At 36.1% G+C, this 25,553-nt stretch overlaps 1 protein-coding gene across 1 annotated transcript in view; it reads left to right on the top strand.

Annotated features, from left to right (window-relative positions):
• Nucleotides 1-15,224, top strand: part of LOC107664130 (formin-J-like) — a 41,393-nt gene extending 26,169 nt beyond the window's left edge. Inside the window, exons 11-14 of the mRNA XM_016454585.1 lie at nucleotides 2,547-2,699; nucleotides 8,282-8,641; nucleotides 11,920-12,003; nucleotides 15,120-15,224. Of these exons, the coding sequence (XP_016310071.1) occupies nucleotides 2,547-2,699; nucleotides 8,282-8,641; nucleotides 11,920-12,003; nucleotides 15,120-15,224 (702 nt within the window). The remainder of the gene's footprint in view (nucleotides 1-2,546; nucleotides 2,700-8,281; nucleotides 8,642-11,919; nucleotides 12,004-15,119) is intronic.
• Nucleotides 15,225-25,553: the final 10,329 nt, after the last annotated feature.

Here is a 25,553-nt window from a genome sequence, read left to right as displayed (position 1 = left end):
TTTTGCGCGTCGGTGTGCACACTCACATTGGCGCCCTTTGTTTAGTCACGAGGCGTTAAACGTCAGCGATAATCGCGCACGATATTCGTCCTGGTGTGCACAAGCCTTAAGACAGTTCTGGGAGGTAATTTTGATGATAGGCTTTGGCTCAGGTATTTCAGAATGACCAAAACAACATTTCAGATGCTGTTCAATGAGATCAGTCTGCAGGTTTGTCCTGTTATGCCATCCCATCGCACAAAGTCACATGACGTTTTTGATTCGCATTACAGAATTTATTCGGTAAATGTGTTTCCATCATAGTTGATGTACATGTATTCTTATCGGATAAAAAAACGATTACACAAGTTTTTGGAATTTTTCAAATTTAAGCATCTTGGCGTCTCCATCAAGCATTGTTTAATGCAGTATTCCAAAATGTCCATAAAAATCGGTGGATGGAAACACAGCTATTTACTCATCCTCATGTCATTCCAAACCTGCATGGCTTCCTTTCTTCTGTGGAAAAAGAAGATGAGAATTGAAAGATGTCCATATAATAAAAGTCAATGGGGTCCAATTTTGGTGTTGTTTGGACTTTGTCGTTCTTCAAAATGCCTCCTTTTGTGTTCCACAGAAGAAAGAAACGCAGACAGTTTCGGAACGACCTGAGGACGAGTAATGATCATTTCTGTCTGAACTACCCTTTAAGATCAATGCTATTTGTTTCTGAAAATGTTATACTGTAACTCAGTTTGGACCCCGCGAAAGGTCCTCCATTTTTAAGAGTTCCCAAACAAGTAGCCAGGGTTCTGTTTCCACTGCCGCCATTAAATCCATGGGATTGTCTGACATGGTTGACTTTTTAAACCTGTAACATTAAGGCGGATTTACCCACCATCTGACAAGCTGGAAAATTGCTCTGGTTTAGAGTGGGGAATACCGAAGAGCTCTCTAGGTGTGTTGTGCTTTGTCTCAGAGCTGTCTGAGGAATGCTAACTCCTTGTGGCATTGTGAGCTTTTAGTAAACAGAGAGCGTGCAATGCACTAAGGAGTTTTAGTAAAAAATGCAAGAAGATCACTCATTTGGAGTGTTGGAAAGAAGCTTAGCTGAAGTTTCTGCCCACTGGGACTTGATTAGCATAGCTAGCTTTGGTCAAATTAGTGTTTAAGGGTGTGAATCACCAGGTAGAAATGAAGCAGAGGGCTAGAAGGTAATGTATTGAGGCTGTGTAAGTGAAGGAGTGAAGGTTGCGATGGAAACAGACGGGCATATGGTCTGACGGTTTGTCTCGTAGACATCAAATCAAGCTTTTCCTTTGGTTGCTGTCTTCGCTGTTGCTCTTTACTCAGGGGTTCAGCTTGTTATACAGGTTGGAAAATAACTAATACTGTAAACAGCTTCAGCATTTAATGCTTGCAGCTCACAATACCTTTCAGCCTAACCTGTTTATCTTGGCTAAATCACAAGGGCTTTTCCCCAAGAGTAGCGTAAACTTGTTTCTTGTGGTATTAATAGGAATGTAAATCAGACAGTCTAAATGATTATGGTGTATCTAATTTGGTGAAGTTAATTGGAAGTAATCCAGTGTGGTTCTGGGAATATTACACATTCAGCCTGTATCACTGAGTTTAGTGTTCACAAATGCAACTTATCAGACTAAATATATTGTTTTATTTCTAGACAGCTGCCAAATATTATGCATTTGGTATTAATGCACTGTCTATACATCAATGTGATATCCTGTGAAACCATTTTAGCATGAAATCAATGGTAAACCTTTTTTTTGTTTATTTACTTTATTTATTTATTCATTTCTTTATTTTAAATGATTTTATATTGTGACCTTTGAAGTGCTTGGAGCATTTATTTATGTATTGATTGATTGATTTATTTTACATTGTGACCATGAAGCACTTAGAGCATTTATTTGTTTGTTTGCTTGTTTTCTGACCTGCAAACACTTTTTTTTGTTTGAAATAATAATAATAATATAATTAAATGTTATTATTATTATTTAGTTGTTGTTGTTATTTATCGTTATTGTTATTATTTCCTTATTTCCTATATTTTTCTATTATTTACTGTATGAAACCACATTCACAGGCTATTTTGATTGTACTGATTTTTTAAATGGGAAATCATTTTTTACAGATTCATTAATTAATTCATTCATTCCTTTATTCATTCATACAATTATTTTAAATGCAGTCCTGTGAAGAACTAGGAGCATTTTATTTATTTATTTGTTCATTCATTCATTCATTCATTCATTCATTCATGGTAGTCGTTGATTGTACCTTGTACTTGTTACTTCAGCAAGAACCCCTTAACCCAACAACTACCAGTCCTCAGGTTTAACTTTCCTTCCAGCTTCAAATAATAAATAAAAGCACTTCCTGTGTCGGCTCTGATGCACACTTGACAAGCTTGGTCTGTGTCAACAGGACCACTGAGAAATCCGGCTGCACTCAAGAGCCGACGGCTGTTAAGTGAGAGGCAGGAAAAAGTTTGCGCTTCGATTAGTTGGAGATGACATGTTCTGGCCTCTGTGTTTGTCTTGCAGCTGATTATCCAGAAGATCCACATGTGCCAGCAGCTGTGGGCTTGTGACTCATTTGTCAGCATGCTGGAGTACCTTCTGGCCGTGGGCAATTACCTCAACCAGAACGCAGGCAAGGACAGGGCCAAGGGATTTCGCCTCTCGTCCTTAACTAAGGTAGGACCCGCAACCGCCAGCAAATGACCTGTGGAGGATGGCAAGGAGAGCCAGGGCTAATAAAACTTCTTATTGGCATACAGGACAAACATCTGCTGGTTTTATTTCTCTCTTTCTTTTTTCACCAGCTTTCATTTCTCCTCAGGTTGTTTTATCCGGTCAGCTTTGGTAGCAGCATTAGGGGAAACTAATAATACGGAATGAGATTTTTCAAAATAATGTAGGTTTTCTAGTTTTCAGCAAGTAGCAGTGTCTGTTTTTGATCATGTTGTGTCATATGCATAGCTTTGCACACAAACAAACTTTCACATCTTTTGAAATACCATCTTTCACATATGCTACCATTCAAAAACCTGTTTTTTCTTAAAGAAATGAATACATTTATTCAGAAATGATGCATTAAATTGATCAAAAGTGATAGTGAAAACATTCGTAAAGTTTTATTTATTTATTTATAAAATGATTTTATATTCAGACATGCATTTTATTTATTTATAATGTTACAAAAGATTTCTATCTTAAATAAATGCTGTTCTTTTGAACGTTCTATTCATCAAAGAATCCTGAAAAAAGTAAATGACAAAAATAAATGTTTCTTGAGCAGCAAATCAGCATATTAGAAAGATTTCTGACACTGAAGACTGGAGTAATGATGCTGAAAATCCAGCTTTACATCACAGGTATAAATTACATTTTAAAATATATTCAAATAGAAAACTGTTATTTTAAATTGTAATAATATTTCACAATATTGCTGTTTTTATTGTATTTTTGATCAAATAAATGCAGCCTTGGTGAGCATAAGAGACTTATAAAAACATCATAAAGTCTTACAGGTATTACTGTTAAATTGTGACCAATATTGTGACTCCTTTTCTTATAATATTTAATTGATTATTTAGATCATTTTATTTTATTTTTTGTTGATATTGTTTCCTAAGGACAAAATACAATATATTGTAAATGCATTCCAAAATATTCACATATGAATAAATATATAAATCCTTTGAGATTGTAGAGAGACTGACTCAATTACATTATTCACAGTGCTCCATAGGAGTAGGCAATTGCTGCTCAGATTTTTTATTGCATTTCCAGCTGTTTCCATAAGTTGAAAGAAGTATATATTGTTGCTTAACAACTGCAAGGATCATAGTCATTCTGTTTTAAAACATAATTGTTAAAAATTAGTTATGGAGAATAGGATGAATGGAGCACTGTTGTTGAACTCTATCATGGCATACATAATGTATTGTGACATGTATCATATCGTGACGTACTTGCCACTGGGCCCTATGGTTTAGTCACGTTTATACGACTGCATCCACTACACACATCAGACGTGCCACACAGCGATACCTGTGAGTTTCTCTTTGTTGTTGGTTTGTGCAAACTCTTGCCACAGCGGCCCAATTCATTATCCACGCGGCATGGCTTTTTTCAGAGCTCACTGAGTCATTAGTGACACGCCGGTAATTTGTATCGATTTTTGCGGCCAGGGTGCTTGAAACCCAGTTCCTAAGTGGCAAGATTTAAGGGCACTTGCACAATAAGCTGAACGACTTCCTCCTTTGCTAATGAGGAATCTGAGTGCACCACCCCTGTGCTTCCTCCATAGAAACACAACAAAGAAAATAACCACATGCTTATTTTAGAGTGATGAAGTAAACCTCTGATGATTAATGAAACACCCTGTCCTGGCATGTTCGTCATGACATTTTCAAAAATTCCATTTCATCATTTAGTGTATCATATTTTGGTAACACTTTATTTTAAGGACCAATTCCACTGGGCCCTATGGTTTAGTCACGTTTATACGACTGCATCCACTACACACATCAGACGTGCCACACAGCGATACCTGTGAGTTTCTCTTTGTTGTTGGTTTGTGCAAACTCTTGACACAGCGGCCCAATTCATTATCCACGCGGCATGGCTTTTTTCAGAGCTCACTGAGTCATTAGTGACACGCCGGTAATTTGTATCGATTTTTGCGGCCAGGGTGCTTGAAACCCAGTTCCTAAGTGGCAAGATTTAAGGGCACTTGCACAATAAGCTGAACGACTTCCTCCTTTGCTAATGAGGAATCTGAGTGCACCACCCCTGTGCTTCCTCCATAGAAACACAACAAAGAAAATAACCACATGCTTGTTTTAGAGTGATGAAGTAAACCTCTGATGATTAATGAAACACCCTGTCCTGGCATGTTCGTCATGTTTAGTGTATCATATTTTGGTAACACTTTATTTTAAGGACCAATTCTCATTGTTAACTAGCATATTGGCTGTTTATTATTACTTATAAAGTACATATTAATGCCTTATTCTGAAAGACCATATTTTAGATCCCTTAACCCTACCCTATATCTAAACTTAACAACTACCTCACTAATTATTAATAAGCAGCAAATGAGGAGTTTACTGAGGCAAATGTCATAGTTCATAGTTAATAGTGAGAATTAAAATAAAGTGTGACATGTTTTATGTATGAAATTTGAAGAACTTTGCATGTTTAGTCTTAAATATATATTAACATTTAAACTTTTTGTCACTGTTTAAAGCAAATGTCACAACATTTGAGATTAATATGCATTCTAAACAATTTATAACATGGTTTTCTGGAATACTTGATTCAGATTGGTGAATTGTAGTATTTTAGGCTGAAATATGTTTGTATAATGACTGCTAAACTTTATAATTAACTGTTTTGTATATCCCAGTGCTTTTATTCATCACATAAAAAAAAGAAAAGAGAAGATTTTTTTCTTCTGCTCACCAAGGCTGCATTTATTTGATCAAAAATGCAGTAAAAGCGGTAATATTGTAAAATATTTTTACAAATTAAAATAACTATATTCTATGTGAATATATTGTAAAATGTAATTTATTCTTGTGATTAAAGCTGAATTTTCGGCATCATTACTTACTGTCACATGATCCTTCATGAATATGTTGATTTGCTGCTCTGCTGCTCAAAAAACATTTCTGATTATTATCACTGCTTCATATTTTTCTGGAAACTTGATGCATTTTTTCAGGATCTTTTGATCAATGCATCCTTGCTAAATAGAGGTAATTAAAAAAATAATAATCATACTGACCCCAAACTTTTGAATACCAATGTTTCTATTTATGCATGTATGTATTTATTTATTTAATAAGTCGTAATAAGATAAGCCACCAAATATTAAAAAAATCCAGTTTTAGTAAAATTATAAAACACATTCATATATTTAGATTTTTTTGAAAACGCAAATTTAAGTCTTGAGTCGCAAAATATGAGTGATCCTGTGTGAACTAAGGCTTTGCTTTGAAAACAAAATTGTGTATTTGATTCCTCCTGGTCATCTTTTAGTTTTGTGGAATGGGTTGGGATTTGAAATAATAAACAGCACAGAGAATAGCCCTTTTTTCCACCCGTCTGAAGATCAGCATTTAGCCTGTGAGTTTTAAATTAGCGGCAGCTGAAATTGTCGCAGTGGTTTCATATCTGCATGCATTACCATAAAGAATAGATCTAGAGAGCCTGATAGATCTGCGCTCTTGTTCTCTGCAGGCCTCTTCATATGGAGAGCAGTTGAAACAGTCGCTCTTAAACATGCACGCTGGTTTTTGTGGCACAAGTACTCGCTTTACATTTTCTTGCTTTAAAAAGATGCAATTGAGATAGGAGCGTTTGTGTTTAGCACGTATCACTTCATTAATTTTCAGTGCTCTGGTTATTCACGTTACTGCTGGATAAGTGTGAAAGCTTTTTGAATTAGCAGCTATATTTATTCTGTGTGTTCAAGACATGCATTTCTTATCATTTTCACTCTTTAGCCTACTGTAAAAATCTTTAAAAGCACTCACGCGAGGCTGTGGCGCTCCACAAGATTTGCATTGTGGTTAATCAGAGAGCAGAACCTTCGAGATGTCAAGGAGATCCTTCTGGAAAAATGATAACTGGTTTTTCACATGTGCACAATAGAGGTACGCTTCGATACAAGGACATTATCTTCCATTTTTAGTTGATGGTAATATGTGGGTGGGTGGGTGGTGAATTGTCAAACCTCGCTCTTTCTCTGGCCTTGGGCAAGGTATTGGTATTCAAAGATGCGTGCATAAACTCTCACAAACGCACACCCAAGATAAATATTTGTTTACCTCCGGTCAGATGGGATATTTGATTGGGTATATAGGACCAATTGTTCCCAAACCTCCTTCTAATTGTTACCAAGCGCTGCCTACATATGGCGCTTTTCCACTGCGTGGTACGACTCGGCTCAGCACGGCTCAGTACGGCACGGCACGGTTCGGCTCGGCACGGATTGCGTTTCCACTGCATAAAAAAAGTACCAGGTACCAGGTACTGTACCCAGTGGAAAACCCCCCAAAATGGACCCGTCCGGAGCCGTACCGTGCTGTACCATGCAGTGGAAAAGCGCCAATAGACAGCTGCCTTCTAAGGAAGCGTTCTGACTGTTGTTGAACCTATAAGTGATCAAATTGGAACATTCAACATTGTTAACTTGCATGTCACACAAATAGCATTTTGCACTTGACAGACAATTGATTCTATTAGAATTTGTTGTTAGTATGTCGGAGTCTTATTTTAATATAATTGAGATACCATTATATGTTTTAGTAATATATTCATTTTTATTTTTATATTTTCAATTTTCATTTTAATTTTAGTTAAAATTTTAGTCATTTTGTTGTGTTTTAGTCATTTTTTGTTTTTTATATGTTTGTATAGTTTTTATACATTTTATTTCAGTTTTAGTTATTCTCATCAAGTTAAACTAAATAAAAATGGAAAATGTTGCCTGGTCAACTAGCTGAAATTTATATATATATGATATATATATAAATATGAAACCGGGTCCCAGAGTGGATAAATCTGAAAACGACGCCCTTGCGTTTTCGTATGCACAGCGAATCCGTATATTTTCTGAAACAATGATGTCATCACCCCACCTCTCGACCCTAGTCAGACACCGCTACATCACGTAACAACAACAACATGAACAAACACAGAACGATTTTTTTTTTTATGAACTAACGTTAACACAGATTAATAAATGTATTGTTCCATGTTCATTTGTATACCGCGCGCAAGGTTTATGCGCATAGTCCAGGCCGTCTTCTCCGTTTTTAGTGTATCTCTGTGGCAGAATTACAGCACCACATACTGGTCTGGCATGTATACTACATCGTTTTGTGTCGGTTTCGTGGTTTCGTGTGGACGTAGCCTAAGGGAGAACTGAGGAGTTATAAGCATGAACCAAACAAAGGGAACAAATGAGATGATTAACAGACAACAGGTGAACTGAATGACATAATCAGGCAACTCAGGAAAACTAGGTCACAACAGATAAAATGGAAAACAAGTCATACATGTAACAGTTCGCCCCCTCCTGGGAAGGCACCTCTCTGCACCGTAACAAAGTCCAACTGAGGAGGGAGGGTGGGGGCTCTGGAGGAGGGCGTGGAGCAGGAGAAAGGCAGAAACAAAAATAGTCCAAAAGAGTCCAAGGGGGAGTGGAGGGTGGGCGGAGCCAAGGGGAAGCCAGGAGCACGAGGAGCCAGATGTTGGTCCAGAGACCAGCCAGGATGAAGCCCCAGGGCGGGGTCGAAGGAGGGAGGAGCCATGGTGGAGAAGGCCTTGACAACACCCTGGGGATGAACAATGGAGATGGAGCCACTGGAGGTGGAGACCCAGATGGAGCCGAGCAGACGGAGAGCCAGGGCGACACCAAGGATCCGAAGGGCCAAGGCGGAGCTGAAGGTTCAGGTGACCGAGGCGGAGGCGGGGATCCAGAAGGCCGCGAGTCAAGCAACCGCAGAGCCAGGGTGACACCGAGGATCCAAATGGCGAAGGCGGAGCTGAAGGCTCAGGCGACCAAGGCGGAGGCGGGGCTCCGGAAGGCCGCGGCGGAGCCAGAGCGACAGAGGACGAAGGTGGAGCCGGAGGGAAGGAGGAGCCTGACAGAGCCGGAGGAGTGGAGTCCCGAGGCGGCGGATGGTCGACGACTGACCAAGGCGGAGCCGGAGGGACGAGAGCCCGGTGGAGCCAGTGGGATGACGGGCCATGGTGGAGACAAGGGAGCTAGGAGCCAAGGCGGAGCCAGTGGGTCGAAGGACCGGGGTGGAGGTAGAGGTCTTCACGGGTCCACTTGGATCCAAAAACCCGAGCGGGTTCGGGTCCAAAATTTCTACGAGTGCCTCGGACACGGGTCGGTTTCGGTATTAGCAGCCTCGGGTCTCGGGTAATTTAAAATAAATGTGCTTTTTTTTCCAAATAGACCCGATAAGACCCGAATTCTTTTAAACTATCCTGAATGTGTACTTGCATGTTCGCGTTAAATGAGGAATGCACATAGAAAAGGAGCATACGTTTGTAACCTCGCCAACAGAAATCCATCTTATAGATATGAGATCCATCAGGAAAATTCACTCGCTTCATTACGCTGCGTATTCATACAGGGCTTTTCTTTTTTTGTGTGCAGAAGCCTTTCGCTGGAGATTAGGTTGCAGACAACAGTAGCGAAGCCATGAATTATGCTATGATCATGAGTTATGCTTTAGATTAGCTATGAAAAGCTATCGATTTAATTTTGATCAAACTATCACGTTTATTTTTCAAATCCACTGGTCACAACTGAAAGCCGAACTCAGAAATAACTTGTATCCATCAGGCAGGCAATAATATAAAGTAATAACCAAATTAAATACATGTTAAATAAATTAAAGTAATGGAGAAGCGGCCAAATCAGTCAGCAGGACGCCGGGATTTTCCTGACTGGCTGCATGGCTGCAGGCTGTGCACACGTCAATGCCATTTACATTCGGGTCCAGTCGGGTTCGAAAATAAATGCAGTCGGGTCGGACTTGGGTCTAATTTCATCGGGTCTGTCTCTGGTCAGGTTTTTCTTTTTGAAAAAATAATTTATGCACGTCGGGTTCGGGCAAGGAGTGATTTGGGTCGGGTACAGATTTTAGGACCCGAGAAGACCTCTAGGTGGAGGCCAGGACTCGGAGAACACAGGAGATTCAGGGCTGGACGGAACCAGCGGAGACACAGGAGACATAGGAGACTTAATAGACAAACCAGTCTATTAAGTCCTCTTGAAAAACATCCATTAGTTCCTCAATATTGGGGCTGGAGATGTCTTCCTTGGCGGGGCAGATGGAGAAATACAGTCCATTATTCTCCAGCACCCACTCCACAAATGCGGCGAAATTTTCCCTAGGACCGTCCGCTGGAACACGTGCCTTCGGCCACAGCAGGAATGTCCATGGTGACAGAAGAGTGGGGAAAAAGGGAACAAAACGCCGCAAAAAACAAACAAACTGTAGTTGGTCCGTTCTTCTCTCACGCTTCTGTGTGGAATGAATTCGCACGAAGATGAAACGAAAAGTCTTTTAATCAGATAAATCCAGAAGAACAGGCACAGAAACCAACTTAACATAGACGGAGAACGGACGAAGACTAAGGGAGAACTGAGGAGTTATAAGCATGAACCAAACAAAGGGAACTAATGAGATGATTAAGAGACAACAGGTGAACTGAATGACATAATCAGGCAACTCATGAAAACTAGGTCACAATGGAGAGAACAGAAAACAAGGCATACATATAACATATATATAAATATTATGTAGCAAAAGTAGCAACATTTTTTTGTTGTTTTTAGGATTAGTTTCCGTTTAGTTTCACCTATAAAATAATATTTTTTTATCACACCAAATTATTTTTATTATGAATTTATAAGACATTGGTTAATGGTTGGATCGTGTTAATGTGATTAGCCTTTACAGAAAGCACCAAAAGCACCATAAAAGTATCATGAAAACATAAAAAAGAAAATGTTTGTGTGATATATTCTACATCTTTTAAAGTTAGGTCATTAGTCTTCTTCTCATCAAGAGCTGTTAATGACTGTGACCAGATCGTTGATTCAGTGAGTTGAACTCAAGAATCAATCAGATTGACAACTGAATCAAAATATTCAAAAGAATGACTCAAATTGGACAAAGCTCTCAGTGAATAATGATTCAAAAGTCAATCTTTTTGATAGAAATCGTGGTTAATGATGGCATGTCTTCTGATTAATGTGGTTTATTTTAGTAGCTATTTCTGCGCAACATTTTGAATCATGTCCTAGTCAATAACAATACATAAGAACTTACTTCCTATCCAAAAAAAAAAAAGCAAAGGCATCATAAAAACATAAGCATATGTTATTTATGTAATATATTCAAAGTATTTAAAATTTAAGTCATCAGTTCTTCATCAGCAAGCTTTTAATGACTGAATGGATCATTGATTCAGTGAGTTGAACTCAAGAATCAATCTGAATGACTCTGTGAACTGGATCCAAAGATTTAAAAGAATGACTCAGCTTGGACACAGCTATTTCTCTCAGTGAATAATGATTCAAATGTCAATTTTTTTGATCGAAAGCATGGGTAATAATGCCATGTCTTCTGGTTATTGTGATGTAAGTAGTTTCTTCTGTGAAACATTTTGAATTATGTATAGTCAGTACCAATGAATATGGACTGAAATCTATTGTTTGTCTAAATCTATTGTGTGATATATTCTAAGTCATTGCCATTTAAGTTGTTAGTCCTTGAAAATCTTCTCCTCAAGCGAGCTCTTAATGACTGTGACCAGATCAGTGATTCAGTGAGTTGAACTCAAGAATCAATCAGACTGGATCAAAAGAGCCGATTCAAAGGAATGATTCAAATTGGACAAAGCTACTTCTCTCAGTGAATAATGATTCAAATGTCAGTCTTGTCCTCACACAAAGCTATCATATGACTTCAGAAGAACAGCAGCACGCTAGTCACATGACACATTATGATGCTTTTATGCTGCTTTTTACTCAGTTTGGAGCTTGACAGCCCCTGTCCTTACTCATTTTCATTATACTGAAAAGGCCGGCCATGTTGTTCTTTAAAAAATACTATATGCTGCATTATTCTTGAACAACTCCATAGAGAAAGGAAGTTAATCTAGATCATATAAAGCACAGACCCTTGAGAGCTGCTTCTTTGATACACCTTTTCACTGTATAAAAGCTTTTTGGATGTGGTCTGGTTGAAAAGAAATACCGGTGATCAAAAGCCATTGAGGCTGATAGCGCTAAGAATTCCAGTGCTACCTCTCCAGAAATGGAAAGGAGAAAGTGCAGCCGTAACACCTGCTCTTCCTTTATCTCCGGCTCTAGGCGGCCATCGAGAAGCATGAGGCCGATCTCAGACAGCTGATGAAGAGGTGTGAGGAGATGAGGAAGCTCTACACTGACATATTGGTAATCCCTGAGTTATTATTTCAATATCTTCTGTTGTGTTGCTTTGGGAGACGGATGGGCTGGGATCTCTGACTATCTAGAGATTGGCCTTTCTCTGCTTATCTGTGCCAGGTGGACTGAGGTGGAAGAGGGGGATATATATTACAGCCCACCCATTCATCAAGGTTACAGTTTTTTTTGGTTCTCACTGTGAGGGACATGATGCTGGATTGAGATTGATTTATGATATCAGTTCTCTATGATCTGGGATCTCTGACTATCTAGAGATTGGCCTTTCTCTGCTTATCTGTGCCAGGTGGACTGAGGTGGAAGAGGGGGATATATATTACAGCCCACCCATTCATCAAGGTTACAGTTTTTTTTGGTTCTCACTGTGAGGGACATGATGCTGGATTGAGATATATTTATGATATGTTTTCTCTATGATATATATATATATATATATATATATATATATATATGCATACTGAAAACCAGCGTTAGTAGACAGCTATTTATTTTATTTGTTATTTTTTAATATGACTGAATTATAAGGTTGAGGGGGAAAAATGAAAATACACAAAATAAATATATAAAAAGTAAAATAATTATCAGCAATAAAAAGCTTTTAAATACAAAATATTTTTTGTTTTCAGTTTATTAAATGTTTATATTTATATATTTATTATACAAAAAAATAATGCACAACATATAGAAACAATATCTAGAAAAATTCTATGCAGTTCTATGAAGAAATGTTGCTTTGCTAATTTTGTTGTTTTATGGCCTTGTGGGTAAATTTAATCCAAGTTAACTAGTACATTTGACACCTCAGACAGAAATTGATCATGTTTTTCATGTTACATTACATTATGATATATACACTAAGTTTGTGGTCAGGATTTATTATATTTTTAAAATACATTTTTATATTTCCTTATTCAGCGAGGATGCATTAAATTGATCAAAAGTGACAAAATACATGTATAATATTTAATAATTTCTATTTCAAATAATTATTGTTATTTTATTGTATTATTTTGTTATTCAAATAATATAAGTTATTTTAAACTTTATATTCATCAAAGAAAAAGAAAAAAAAAGAAAAATATCATGGTTTTCACACAAATATGAAGCAGCACAACTGTTTTCAAAATTTATAATAATTATAAATGTTTCTTGAGCAGCAAATCAGCATATTCGAATGATTTCTGAAGAATCATGTGACACTGAAGACTGGAGTAATGGTTCTGAAAATTCAGCTTTCACAGAAATAAATGACACAGAAATAAATGACATTTTACAATATATTTAAATAGAAACCAGTTATTTTAAATTGTAAAAATATTTCACAATATTACTGTAATTACGGTGTTTTTTTTTAGATCAAATAAATGCAGCCTTGATGAGCTTAAGACCTCAAACTTCTGAACAGCAGTGTATGTGTATTTTTTTCTGAGAGAATACAAAACAGTGTAACTGCTTTTTGCTATAAAAGTCCAGCTGGACAGAATCAGGAGACAAAAATACACCGCTTTCTTAATAATAAAGAACAAATTCTTAGGGAAAACCCTTTTCCTCGGTTTGTAACGTGCAGTGTATTTCCCAGCTGTCCCAATTTTGGCCTAATGGTTAGAGAGTCGGACTCATAACCCAAAGGTCGCGGGTTTGAGTCTCGGTAAATATCCATAAAGTCTTTCCATAAAGACTGCGAGCGGTTCATTGTGAACATTCAGCCTATTGTGAGCTTGACATGATGAGGAGCGAGTCTCCTGCCAGGGATGGGAATCACTTGAGTTGCAAAATTACAGCCCAAACTTTCAGCCTTGGGCAAAAATACAGCAAACAGCAACTTGGGGCTGTTGAGCCAGAAATAATGGGGAGAATAGAGCCAGGATGAAGAGAGAAACTGAGAGTGATTGGAAATAAAACAGGTTTTGGCCAGTATACAGTCTATTTCTCTTAGTTTATCAGCATTAAGGTTATAAAACTGGCATTTCTGGAGTCTGCAGGTGTGGAGGTGATTTGTCTGTGGATCACAGCGTTAGTTGTTGTAAAATTTCAATTCTGCCATCATTTACTCACCTTCATGCTGTTCCAAACTATGTTTAGAAACACGATGATTTGACCAATATTTGCAAAGTAACTACAAATGTAGCATTTTATAAATACAGGATTTTATTAATACTTCATTTACTTTTGTTTTGTTTTAGAATGTTTGTTTGCTGTTGTATTTTTTTTTCTGGTGGAAAGATATGTTCATTTTTGGATACCGATTGCAGTTAGTAGACAGCAAATGAGTTTTATAAACTATACACACACACACACACACACATATATATATATACAGTGGGTACGGAAAGTATTCAGACCCCCTTAAATTTTTCACTCTTTGTTATATTGCAGCCATTTGCTAAAATCATTTAAGTTAATTTTTTTTCCTCATTAATGTACACACAGCACCCCATATTGACAGAAAAACACAGAATTGTTGACATTTTTGCAGATTTATTAAAAAAGAAAAACTGAAATATCACATGGTCCTAAGTATTCAGACCCTTTGCTCAGTATTTAGTAGAAGTGCAAATTTAGAACCCCCTCCAAATCCCACCCCTGGTAAACTTAAAAAAATAAAATTAGGGCTGTCAAACGATTAATCACGATTAATCACATCCAAAATAAAAGGTTTTGTTTACATAATATATGTATGTGTACTGTGTTTATTTATTATGTATATATAAATACAAACACATTCAGTATATATTTTAAAAATATTTACATGTATTTACATGTTTATATTTATATTCATATCATTTATATTATATATAAATATATTTAATATATAAACATAACATATTTTTCTTAAATATATACATGCATGTGTGTGTATTTATATATACATAATAAATAAACACAGTACACACACATATATTATGTAAACAATAACTTTTATTTTGAATGCGATTAATCACGATTAATCGTTTGACAGCACTAATATTTACACAATATATAGAAAAATATTTATATTTATATTTTGACTTTCAATTAAACATGAACAATTACAAGATTAAATAGTTTTCATTGTACTGTGTGAATAAACAATATCACTGTTCATTTGGTTTCTTTTTCTTCCACAGATAAAATTCGGAGAGCCTTTGGATCAAGACTCCCAAGAAGTTTTCGGATGGATTTGCCAATTTATCAGTGACTTCAAGAAGGTGTACTCTGAATACGCTCAGTGAAGCTGAATTTCCATTCACATCTGGAACAGTAGGTGTTCGTTTGTCTGAATTTGCACCTGCTAACTCAAGCATGTCCTAAAATTTCATTTGGGAAGGCGACTGGACCGTCTGTAGAAACAGTCTTATCTGCAGACTGCGACTGATGTTTTCTGGATCTTCCCCAGTGCTGGTGTTTGGTTTGATTAAGTCTTGGCGATCCGGATCCTGTGCTTCTTTGACCCGGTGCTACAGCAAACAGCTCGTTTCTCAGACATTTTCTGGAGGCGCATATCATTTTGCTTCTCCTAGAGTGTAGCTATAATGGATGTCGGTGGTAAACTCACAGATGGCTGGTGTGAAAGAGGCATTCTGGTTCAGACAGCCAGTTGAACGGCTTCCACATGCGTCTGCTGAATCGCACGCTCTCTCTGTGGCCTTGAGCGCGTGTGTGTTTTCTGGAAGATACAGAGTCGAGTCCTCCGTGGCGGTTCAGCAGAGGACATTTGCATTTCACACGATTCAGAACAGACTCCTCGTTTTCCTTTTGAGGATTTCATTCAGTAAATGAAGAGGACGAATAAAAGAGGAAGAAACAAATCCCTTCCCTTTGCATAACACTAGGATTTACATGCTCGCTCGCTTGTAATCCCTTTGTAATGAACATCCGTTGCATTTTGTCCACCGTTGCAGGGGTGGCTCACCCAAAAATGAAAAGTCTGTCATCATTTACCTTCATGTCATGGTTTTCTTTCTTCTGTGGAACACAAAAAGGGATGTTTAGCAGTACGTTTAGGCTGTTATTAAGCACTATTTTTTTATTATTATCTCATTACCATCTATCCATCCATCCTGCAAACTGCTTATCCTCTATAGGGTCACAGTGGACAAATTGTTTATTTAAATTTATTTTATTTTATAATTTTTTATTTTTTTATTTTTATTTTATATTATTTTTTATTTTATTTTTTCCATGCTCCAAACCACTTATCCAGAACACACTATGGACATTTTATTTTATTTTCCAGTGGACATCGTGGAGAGATGGTTCATTTTAATTTATTTTATTTTATGGTTAATTTTATTTTTTTATTTTAATTGGTTTTTATTTTTTTTTTTTTTTTTTTTTTTTTTTTTTTTATACTTTAGTTTATATTTGAAGATTTGTAAGATAAGATTTTTGTGGAACAAAACCTGTAAACCAATAACCTGCTCCTTTAAATCATATAAACCAGCACAGTAGCAATATAGCTGTGTAAATATGACCTTGTGACCTGTTTGTTGTGGGCTACAGAAATACAGATTCATTGTACAATATAACAAGCCAATAGAGTTTTGCACCCTGCAGTAGGGCACATAAAGTATTCTGTGTGCCATCTCATGACCTGCAGGAGTTTGTCAGCTCAAATTCTCTGCTTAGTCAGACATTAAATGCTTTCCTTCTGCATTGTGGCAAAAATTGAGATTTATTTCTTTTTTTTTTGTAAAAATGGAGCAATGTGCCCTTGACTGCACAGGCAATGATTATTTCATTCATTAAAGAAATGTGTTCACACTAGAACACTGAAAGATTTTAATCAAACAAGCTTAATTGGTCTTCCAAAGCAGTGATTTGCATTAATAGTCATTTAAATTTGCACTTTTATCAAATAAATCAAAACTGAGTCTTCTGGTATCTCTAAAAGCATGTCGTGCTGTCACTATCTTGCTTTAGTGTCTTTTTTGAACATTTCGTACTCAAAGCCTGTGAACATGTTTGGTTTTATATTAGAAAAAGCCAGGGGATTACGACTTCACCTGCAGCACACAGGGCTTTTACTCTGACGTTATTTTCAATCTTACATCTGTTTATCCTCTTAGGTTCTCAGCTTTGTTACCGTATATATTTTTCTGGCTTGTGAAAGAGTACGCAGCCAGACCGGTGTGTGCTTTCCGTCTCCCTCAGCTGGTGTCGAGCTGAATGCTTTCCTCTGTACAGCTGGAGTGAGCAAGTGTTTGCTGGAGTGATCTGTTAAATCAAGGTCTGCTGGTCATTATTTCCACACGATTCAGCGTGTAAAGACACGAGTCTGTGGCATCTCTGCTGCAATGATGGAGGTGTTGAATCACTCTTTCAGATAATGAGACCGTGTTTTTATGTGTTGATGTTGTAGGTGGGAGAATTTATGAAGCTGTGGGATTTAAAATGATGTTTGCAAATGCAGGTTTCACTGTTTTTATTGCTCATATGTGAACAAACACCTAACCTTACATATTAAACACTGGCATTTAACTTATCCCACACAGTTTGGATATAAATATTAATGTGTGCCACAGTAGTATTTTTACATAAAATGCATGCAAATTCTATAAATAATAATAAAAAATTAATAGTAATGAAAAAAAATTAATATAAATAATTTACATAAAAATATAAATACATTTATCATTTTCATAAATTATTAACTGAAGGAATGTGAATGTAGGATTTTAATGTTTTTTGAATGGTTAGTTATTTTTTTAGAATATACACATTATAGTTAAAAAGTTTGGGGTCTCTGGCTATTTTAATTTTAATTTACTTTTTATCTATTTTATTGTTTTGATCCATTCTCCAAACTACTTATCCAACCACTTTTATTTTATTTTATTTTATATATTAATTTCAAATTAATGCTGTTTTTAAACATCCTATTTAACAGAGAAACCTGAAAAATAAAATAATGTATTACAGTTTCCACAAAAATATTGAGCAGCAGAACTGTAAACATCAATAATAAGAAGAAATGTATCTTGAACATTAAATCAGCATATTAGAATGATTTCTGAAGGATCATGTGACACTGAAGACTGGAGTAATGATACTGAAAATTCAGCTTTGATCACAGGAATAGATTAGATTTTAGAATATATTCAAATAGAAAACAGTTATTTTAAATTGTAATAATTTTTCACAATTTTACTGACTTTATTGTATTTTTCACATAAATGCACCCTTTATGAGCAGAACAGACGCAGTCTTGAAGACCCCAAACTTTTGAACAGTGTGTGTGTGTGTGTGTGTATATATATATATATATATATATATAATTTTGAAGGTATTTTAATGGAGAATGTGAAAAGAAATAGAACTAATTTTAGAAAATTTGTTCATTCCGACTCATTTTGCCAGCACGGGTCATATATATAATTTTTCCTTTGTGAAAATACATTTTTGAATGACTTTGTTTCATTTCAAAATGTCTAATGCAATAACTTAACTTCTCAGATTTGTTTTGGCTTCTCTTCATCAGTGCATGAAACAAAAACTGTAAATGCAGCAGCGCATGCACTGCCCTCTTGACCATCGCTGCACAGAAGCGTTTAGACTGTTGAAGAAAAATCACTCCAGCCAAAGTGCTCGGCCGTGACCCCATCGTATGGACTTCAGATTACACTATTTCTCTTGGCCTCCTTTGTGGAGCGCCTGCCAGGGGTGAAAGCAGCAAGCTGCCAATCTCTTGTCAGCCGGCACAGCCAGGCAAGATTGGGACCAAAAAGTCTCTTTTCCCCTCAGATGTATTTGGGTCACCTCATCAGAGGTGGGTTAGCAGGTGGCCACAGCTCACACAATACAACAGTGTGCAGGGAACAATGAGTGTAATGATTATTAGTAGCTGTCACAGAGCTGGTGCTGCCTCAGATCTATAATGATTCCACCTCCCAGACATTTTTTTTGGGAAGACCACAGGTGGGTGTTTAAATCTTTCAGCTTTTTTCTTTTTCTAAAAAATTTCACTTAAAAATTAATATTCTAAAAAAATAAAAAAAATAGTGACATTTAGGTAGTTATTGACATATGGACTACTTTTATGGTTCTTTTAAATCATTTTAATTTCTGTATTTTTTTTTTCATAATTCTCATTTTTAGAGCTATTGGAAAAACCTGCATAAAGATTCCTTGAAGAATTCTCCTTTTGAGTCTCGCAGAAAACTATTCAGGTTTGGAACAACGTGAAGGTGAGTAAATAATGACAGAATTGTCATTTTCTGGTGATCTATTGCTTTAGCCCTCGTGTGTCGATTTAAAAAGGTTACTCTGAGATGCTTAGAGAACAAAAATGTTCATGTCAAAAGACTTTCATAAAAATTTGAAGCTTAGGAGTACAGAGTTTGGTCTCATTTTAAAGATGACCCTTGGCAGATTATTGTTGAGGTAAAAAAAAAAAAGTTATAGACGATTTAGTTTATGAAAATGATTTATGTGTGAATTTTTTAATATTTTTATATAAAAATACATATTTTATAAAACATGTTGAACTCAAAAATAGCTGGAAAATCAAAGCTGTAAATCTGAACAAATTTGAGCTTGATATCTCAAAAAATGAGCTTTTAGTAAGATTTTGTTTTGCTCCAGTACCAAAAAAGTGAGTATTTGATTTATAGGCTAAACCTGACAAAATGGAACTATCTAAAAAAAAAAAAAAAAGGTAAACATTTAAATTTTGAAGCCTTGCCGTCAGAAGGAAAGCCTATTATGAAAGACTATAATTTCATAGATAAATGGCCCTGGGATTAAAAATTGTAGTTTTAATTAAAAAAAAATGTAGTTTGTGTAAAGGGAAAAATAGATTTGTTAAAGGAAATGAGGGTGAAATATTAAAATTCTAATAAAAATACACTATATACAGTGGGTACGGAAAGTATTCAGACCCCCTTAAATTTTTCACTCTTTGTTATATTGCAGCCATTTGCTACTGCATCTCTGGAGCTCAGCCACAGTGATCTTTGGGTTCTTCTTTACCTCTCTCACCAAGGCTCTTCTCCCCCGATAGCTCAGTTTGGCCGGACGGCCAGCTCTAGGAAGGGTTCTGGTCTTCCCAAACGTCTTCCATTTAAGGATTATGGAGGCCACTGTGCTCTTAGGAACCTTAAGTGCAGCAGAAATTTTTTTGTAACCTTGGCCAGATCTGTGCCTTGCCACAATTCTGTCTCTGAGCTCTTCAGGCAGTTCCTTTGACCTCATGATTCTCATTTGCTCTGACATGCACTGTGAGCTGTAAGGTCTTATATAGACAGGTGTGTGGCTTTCCTAATCAAGTCCAATCAGTATAATCAAACACAGCTGGACTCAAATGAAGGTGTAGAACCATCTCAAGGATGATCAGAAGAAATGGACAGCACCTGAGTTAAATATATGAGTGTCACAGCAAAGGGTCTGAATACTTAGGACCATGTGATATTTCAGTTTTTCTTTTTTAATAAATCTGCAAAAATGTCAACAATTCTGTGTTTTTCTGTCAATATGGGGTGCTGTGTGTACATTAATGAGGAAAAAAAATTAACTTAAATGATTTTAGCAAATGGCTGCAATATAACAAAGAGTGAAAAATTTAAGGGGGTCTGAATACTTTCCGTACCCACTGTATATACATATTCTGAAAGACTTCAATTTAGATTAATTTGAATATGAATATGATGCAGAATATGGACTATTTTTATGATTCTTTTAAATAATTTTCTAAATAATTTTAAATACATTTCTGTATTTTCCATAATTTTATTCATTTTCATGATGTTCATTAGATTAGTTAGACAATTTTGATTTATTTTGGGCAATCTGTTCTTGTAAGAAATGCATTCTACAATTGATTCTGTTTTCTATTAAAAATAAATACATAAATTACTAAACTTTAGGTAGTTTAGATTCAGACAGATAGATAGATATTTGTTATAAATAAATAATAATGGAACACAAAAAGTCATTGCCTATTTAACTGCAGTCTGGGGAGCAAGGGAGGGATTTTGATTTTAATTCTGAGGTTTTTCTCTCTAGACTGACAGATTTGTTTGGTACCCCTAGAGAAGCCTGTTTGTTTGAACTTCAGGAAAAGTGCAGGGGTTTGTTTGATGGATTTTAATGTCATTTGCGTTCTAAGTCAATGTCAGCTTTGGGGAGCTGTTCACCCGAAGGCCTTCACACCCAAACGCTGCAGGCCCAGAGTTGCTTTGTGCTTTGTGCAAGGACACACACACACACACAGCTCATAAACACAGAGAACTCCACAGCGCTCCACAACCCACTGAATCATAACTGCTCTGAATCAGTCCAGTGAGGCGCTCTATCACTCTCTTTCCACAAACAGTGTCAATGTGGTCGTGTGAAGCAGCCTTTCTTTCACGCTCGTGCTGTGTTTACCTGGCTGAGCAGACAGGTAGTGTGTAGGTCACAGCGGGTGGATTCATTTGCAGCGCTTCAAGTCCAGCTCATTTATCTTACTCGCATCCAGCTCTCTCTCTCTCCCCGGCTGCTGTCCAGCAAAAATCCAATACTCTTAATCAAATATTAACTCCTTATGTCATCATTTGTGTTAGAGTCTTACAGGATGGTACAAAAGTAACACATTCTGGAAACTTCAGAAGTTTCAAAAAGCTTTGGGGAGGGGGGAATATATATATATATTTTTTTTTTACAAATATATTTAAAAAGAAAAAATATATTTTATATTATGTACTGTATATTATATAAAAGGGAATTTGAGACTATTTTTTTAGAATATTTGATTGATTGATTGCATTTTGCATTGTATTTTCATTACTTTTATGCACATTTTTCACCAAAATCATCTTGGAAATTTTTTTGGAACATGTAACAATTATATAAATTATAACGTAACAAATTCTGGAAACTTTAAAGGTTTTGAAAATAATTTAAAGTGACTTAATATTATGAAAACATCAGATAATTTTTTTCTTCTATATATTTTTTATCATGCACACACACACACGAATATACATTATATATAATATGGAGGCATTTTTATGGAAAGATTTTTCTTTTCTTTCTTTTTTTAAATTCCCATTTTTCTCAGTGAGGATTCTTATTAGCTTTTAATTACCATTTTTACTGTATTACAAAACATAAATATTACAATACGTATGTGATGTATAATGTATAAATAATTTAAACAATTTAAATTATATATTTGTTATATTTGTCTATTTAAATTATGTAAAATAAACTATTAATTATATATTAAAGTATACAGTGCATTTTGTGTAGCAATGATGTCTTATCTTAATATCATAATGATTCAATATCTTTAAGCAAAATAGAAATTTGGGAGGTTTTGCATACTAATAAATACAAAAAAAAAATGTATATGTTAAAGTAACAAAGAACTTAATATTGCTTAATGTGTGGTCTATTTTTGAAAACGCATCCTAGTCGGAAAACATCCTCATCACTAATGAAATGACCAGCAAGATGTGTGTTACAATCTCATTATGATTTTAAATAGTTAAGAGATAAATATTATCGAGTAATATTTTTTGTGAATGACTTTGATCCAGAACTGTGAGGTCTAAACATGTGAAACATTTATGATTTTTAAAATATGCATGGCCACATCAGATGCTGTGTTTTTCTAACCAAGAGAAGCTCCATCCACACTTTATCTATAGTGGAGCACCGAATGAGTTTTACTGCAATGCTGTCCTGTTGTTAAAGGCATGGCTCACCCAAAAATTTACTCAACTTAAGGCCATACAAGATTAGAGTTTGTTTCTTCAAGGGAACAGATTTGGAGAAATGTAGCATTACATCACTTGCTCACCAATGGATCCTCTGCAGTGAATGGGTGCCGTCAGAATGAGAGTCCAAACAGCTGATAAAAACATCACAATAATCCACTCCACTTCAGTCCATCAGTTAATGTCTTAAGATTTCTAATGTGTAAAAAACAAATCCTTCATTAAGACGTTTTTCTTTTGGCCAAAATATAGTCCATATAATTCATAATAACGTTTCCTCCTGTGAAAAAGTCCATCTCCTGTTGTCCTCTCATATCAAAATCCACTGACATACTTCTTTAGAGCTGTTTTGTTCTGTTTTGTCTCTTAAACAGTGCTTGATCTGTGCATATTTATCTCCTGATTCAGACCAGACAGCTTTTTTCACTGGAAAAAAGCAATATTATGGATTTGAGGACTCATATTTTAGACGGAAGCAGCAGTTTGAAGTTAAAAACATCTTAATGGCAGATTTGTTTCTTACAAACACTCAGCTTTTCACCTCATGATGTTAACTGATGGACTGGAGTGGTGTGGATTACTTGTGCATGTACTGTGATGTTTTTATCAGCTGTTTGGACTCTCATTCTGACGGCACCCATTCACTGCAGAGGATCCATTGGTGAGCAAGTGATGTAAATGCTACATTTCTCCAAATCTGTTCTGATGAAGAAACAATTTTAATTTTTGGGTGAACTCTTCCTTTCACGCAATACAATTATGAGATTACAGTCAATATTCCCTTCTCTTTTAGAAGGCTACAGTGGGAATATGACGGTGGTGAGAGGAAAATAAAGAACATTATGAAGGTAAACAGCCATAACAGCTCACATTTATTCATTAATTTCCCGAGCAACTCAATAGGTTCCCAGGTGAGTTAACTGTTAATTTGTGCTTGCAAATACTCCATCCCTAATTTGTTCCATAAATGAAAAGCCTTGCATTGCTCCAGAGAGCTTGAAATCAACATATTGAGGTGAGTACAAAGTGTATTATGCACTTTTCATTGACTTCTGAATCTGAACTTCATTTCTGGATCTTCTTGCAGTGGCTTGATTGCATGACCCTGCATTTAATGACTGAGTCCTGATGAAAGCAATTCATTTATAAACTTATATAATCACAATCTCTACACACACAAAAAAACTACATTGACAGAATTGCATTGCTTAATAGTCCAGCATTAGAGCAAATAACATTCACAACTCCAACCTGAGATGCATAAAGCAGCGTCAAACGCATAAAGCCAAATATTGAAAAGCTTCACAGCTCCATTATATTGCACATAAATTGCTTGTCCCTCATATAACTTCACTCAGTATTTTTTCTATTTATTTATTTATTTTTGAAGCCTGATTCTGTTAATGCCATATTCTCCTGAGACCAAGCAATTTCATTTGTGTCCAATGAAGTGGGCGCTTTTTTTGTGTGTTTTGTTTAATAGATAGAGACCAAACATACCACTGCCTTTAAGTCCATTAGTATCAACTGGACATATATGTATATATTATAAAATATATTATATAAAATATATAGAACTGTCACACCCCAGGACTTTTTGTTGTGTTTTCTTACCTCATGTGCCCGTGACCTAGTTTTCCCTTGTGTCTGATTGTGTCATTCTGTTCACCTGTGTTCTATTTATTATCCTTATCTGCCTCCCTATTTTAGTTCTAGTCTGTTCAGTTGTCCCTTGTCCAGTAGTGTGAATGTTCCCTACGTGTGTCTCCTGCCTGCCTTCTGTGAATTACCCTCTTGTGGATTATTAAAAGACTATTTGCTTGCATCTTTCTGTAAATTGGCAGTTTCTGTAGACTTCTGAGTACATTTTGCTGCTGCGTCATGTGTTACATCATCAATTAAGATTAATGAGCTCATCCCAGAAGAAGCGATGCGAGCCCAAGCCCATGACATTATCGCCACTGTGTTTCAGATGAGCTTGTATGTTTGGGATCATGAGCAGATCCTTTTTTTCTCCAAACTTTAGCCTTTCCATCACTTTGGTAAAGGATAGTATTTGTCTCATCAGTCCATATAACTTTGTCCAGAATTTTTGAGGCTCGTCTCCTATTCTTCTTGCTAATGAGTGGTTTGCATCTTCTGGTGTAGCCTCTGTACTTTTGCTTTTTGCTGCTGCCGTCATGTTTCATCATCAATTAGGATTAATGAGCCTGTCCCAGAAGAAGCGAAAGCCCAAGCCATGATATTACCTCCATTTTGTTTCAGATGAGCTTGTATGTTTGGGATCATGAGCAGATCCTTTTTTCAGATAGTCTTTGTCTCATCAGTCCATATAACTTTGTCCAGAATTTTTGAAGCTCGTCATGAGCAGATCCTTTTTTCTCCAAACTTTAGCCTTTCCATCACTTTGGTAAAGGTTAATCTTTGTCTCATCAGTCCATAAAACTTTGTCCCAGAATTTTTGAGGCTCGTCTCCTATTCTTCTTGCTAATGAGTGGTTTGCATCTTCTAGTGTAACCTCTGTACTTTTGTTCATGAAGTCTTCTGCAAACAGTAGATTGTGATACCTTCACTCCTGCCCTCTGGAGGTTGTTGCTGATGTCACTAACAGTTGTTTTAGGGTCTTTCTTTACAGCTGTCAAAATGTTTCTGTTTCTGTATCAGAGAATTATTAAGGAGGCAGCTGACGTTAATGAAATAATTTGCGGTTTTACTCGCAAACTACAATTCCTTTTGATCAATAAGGTGAGAACCAGGCCCGTTATAAACCTAGACATACTTGGTTTAATTAAATTAGTTGAAGGGTATACTGTAGTAGTAGTAGTAGTAATAGAATATGTTTGCGGTCGTAATGATGACAGT

Source organism: Sinocyclocheilus anshuiensis, unplaced genomic scaffold (genome assembly GCF_001515605.1).
Source record: "Sinocyclocheilus anshuiensis isolate Anshui unplaced genomic scaffold, SAMN03320099.WGS_v1.1 scaffold67, whole genome shotgun sequence".
NCBI classification, from domain to species: Eukaryota; Metazoa; Chordata; class Actinopteri; order Cypriniformes; family Cyprinidae; genus Sinocyclocheilus; species Sinocyclocheilus anshuiensis.
This window is presented reverse-complemented; position numbering and strand designations above follow the sequence as displayed.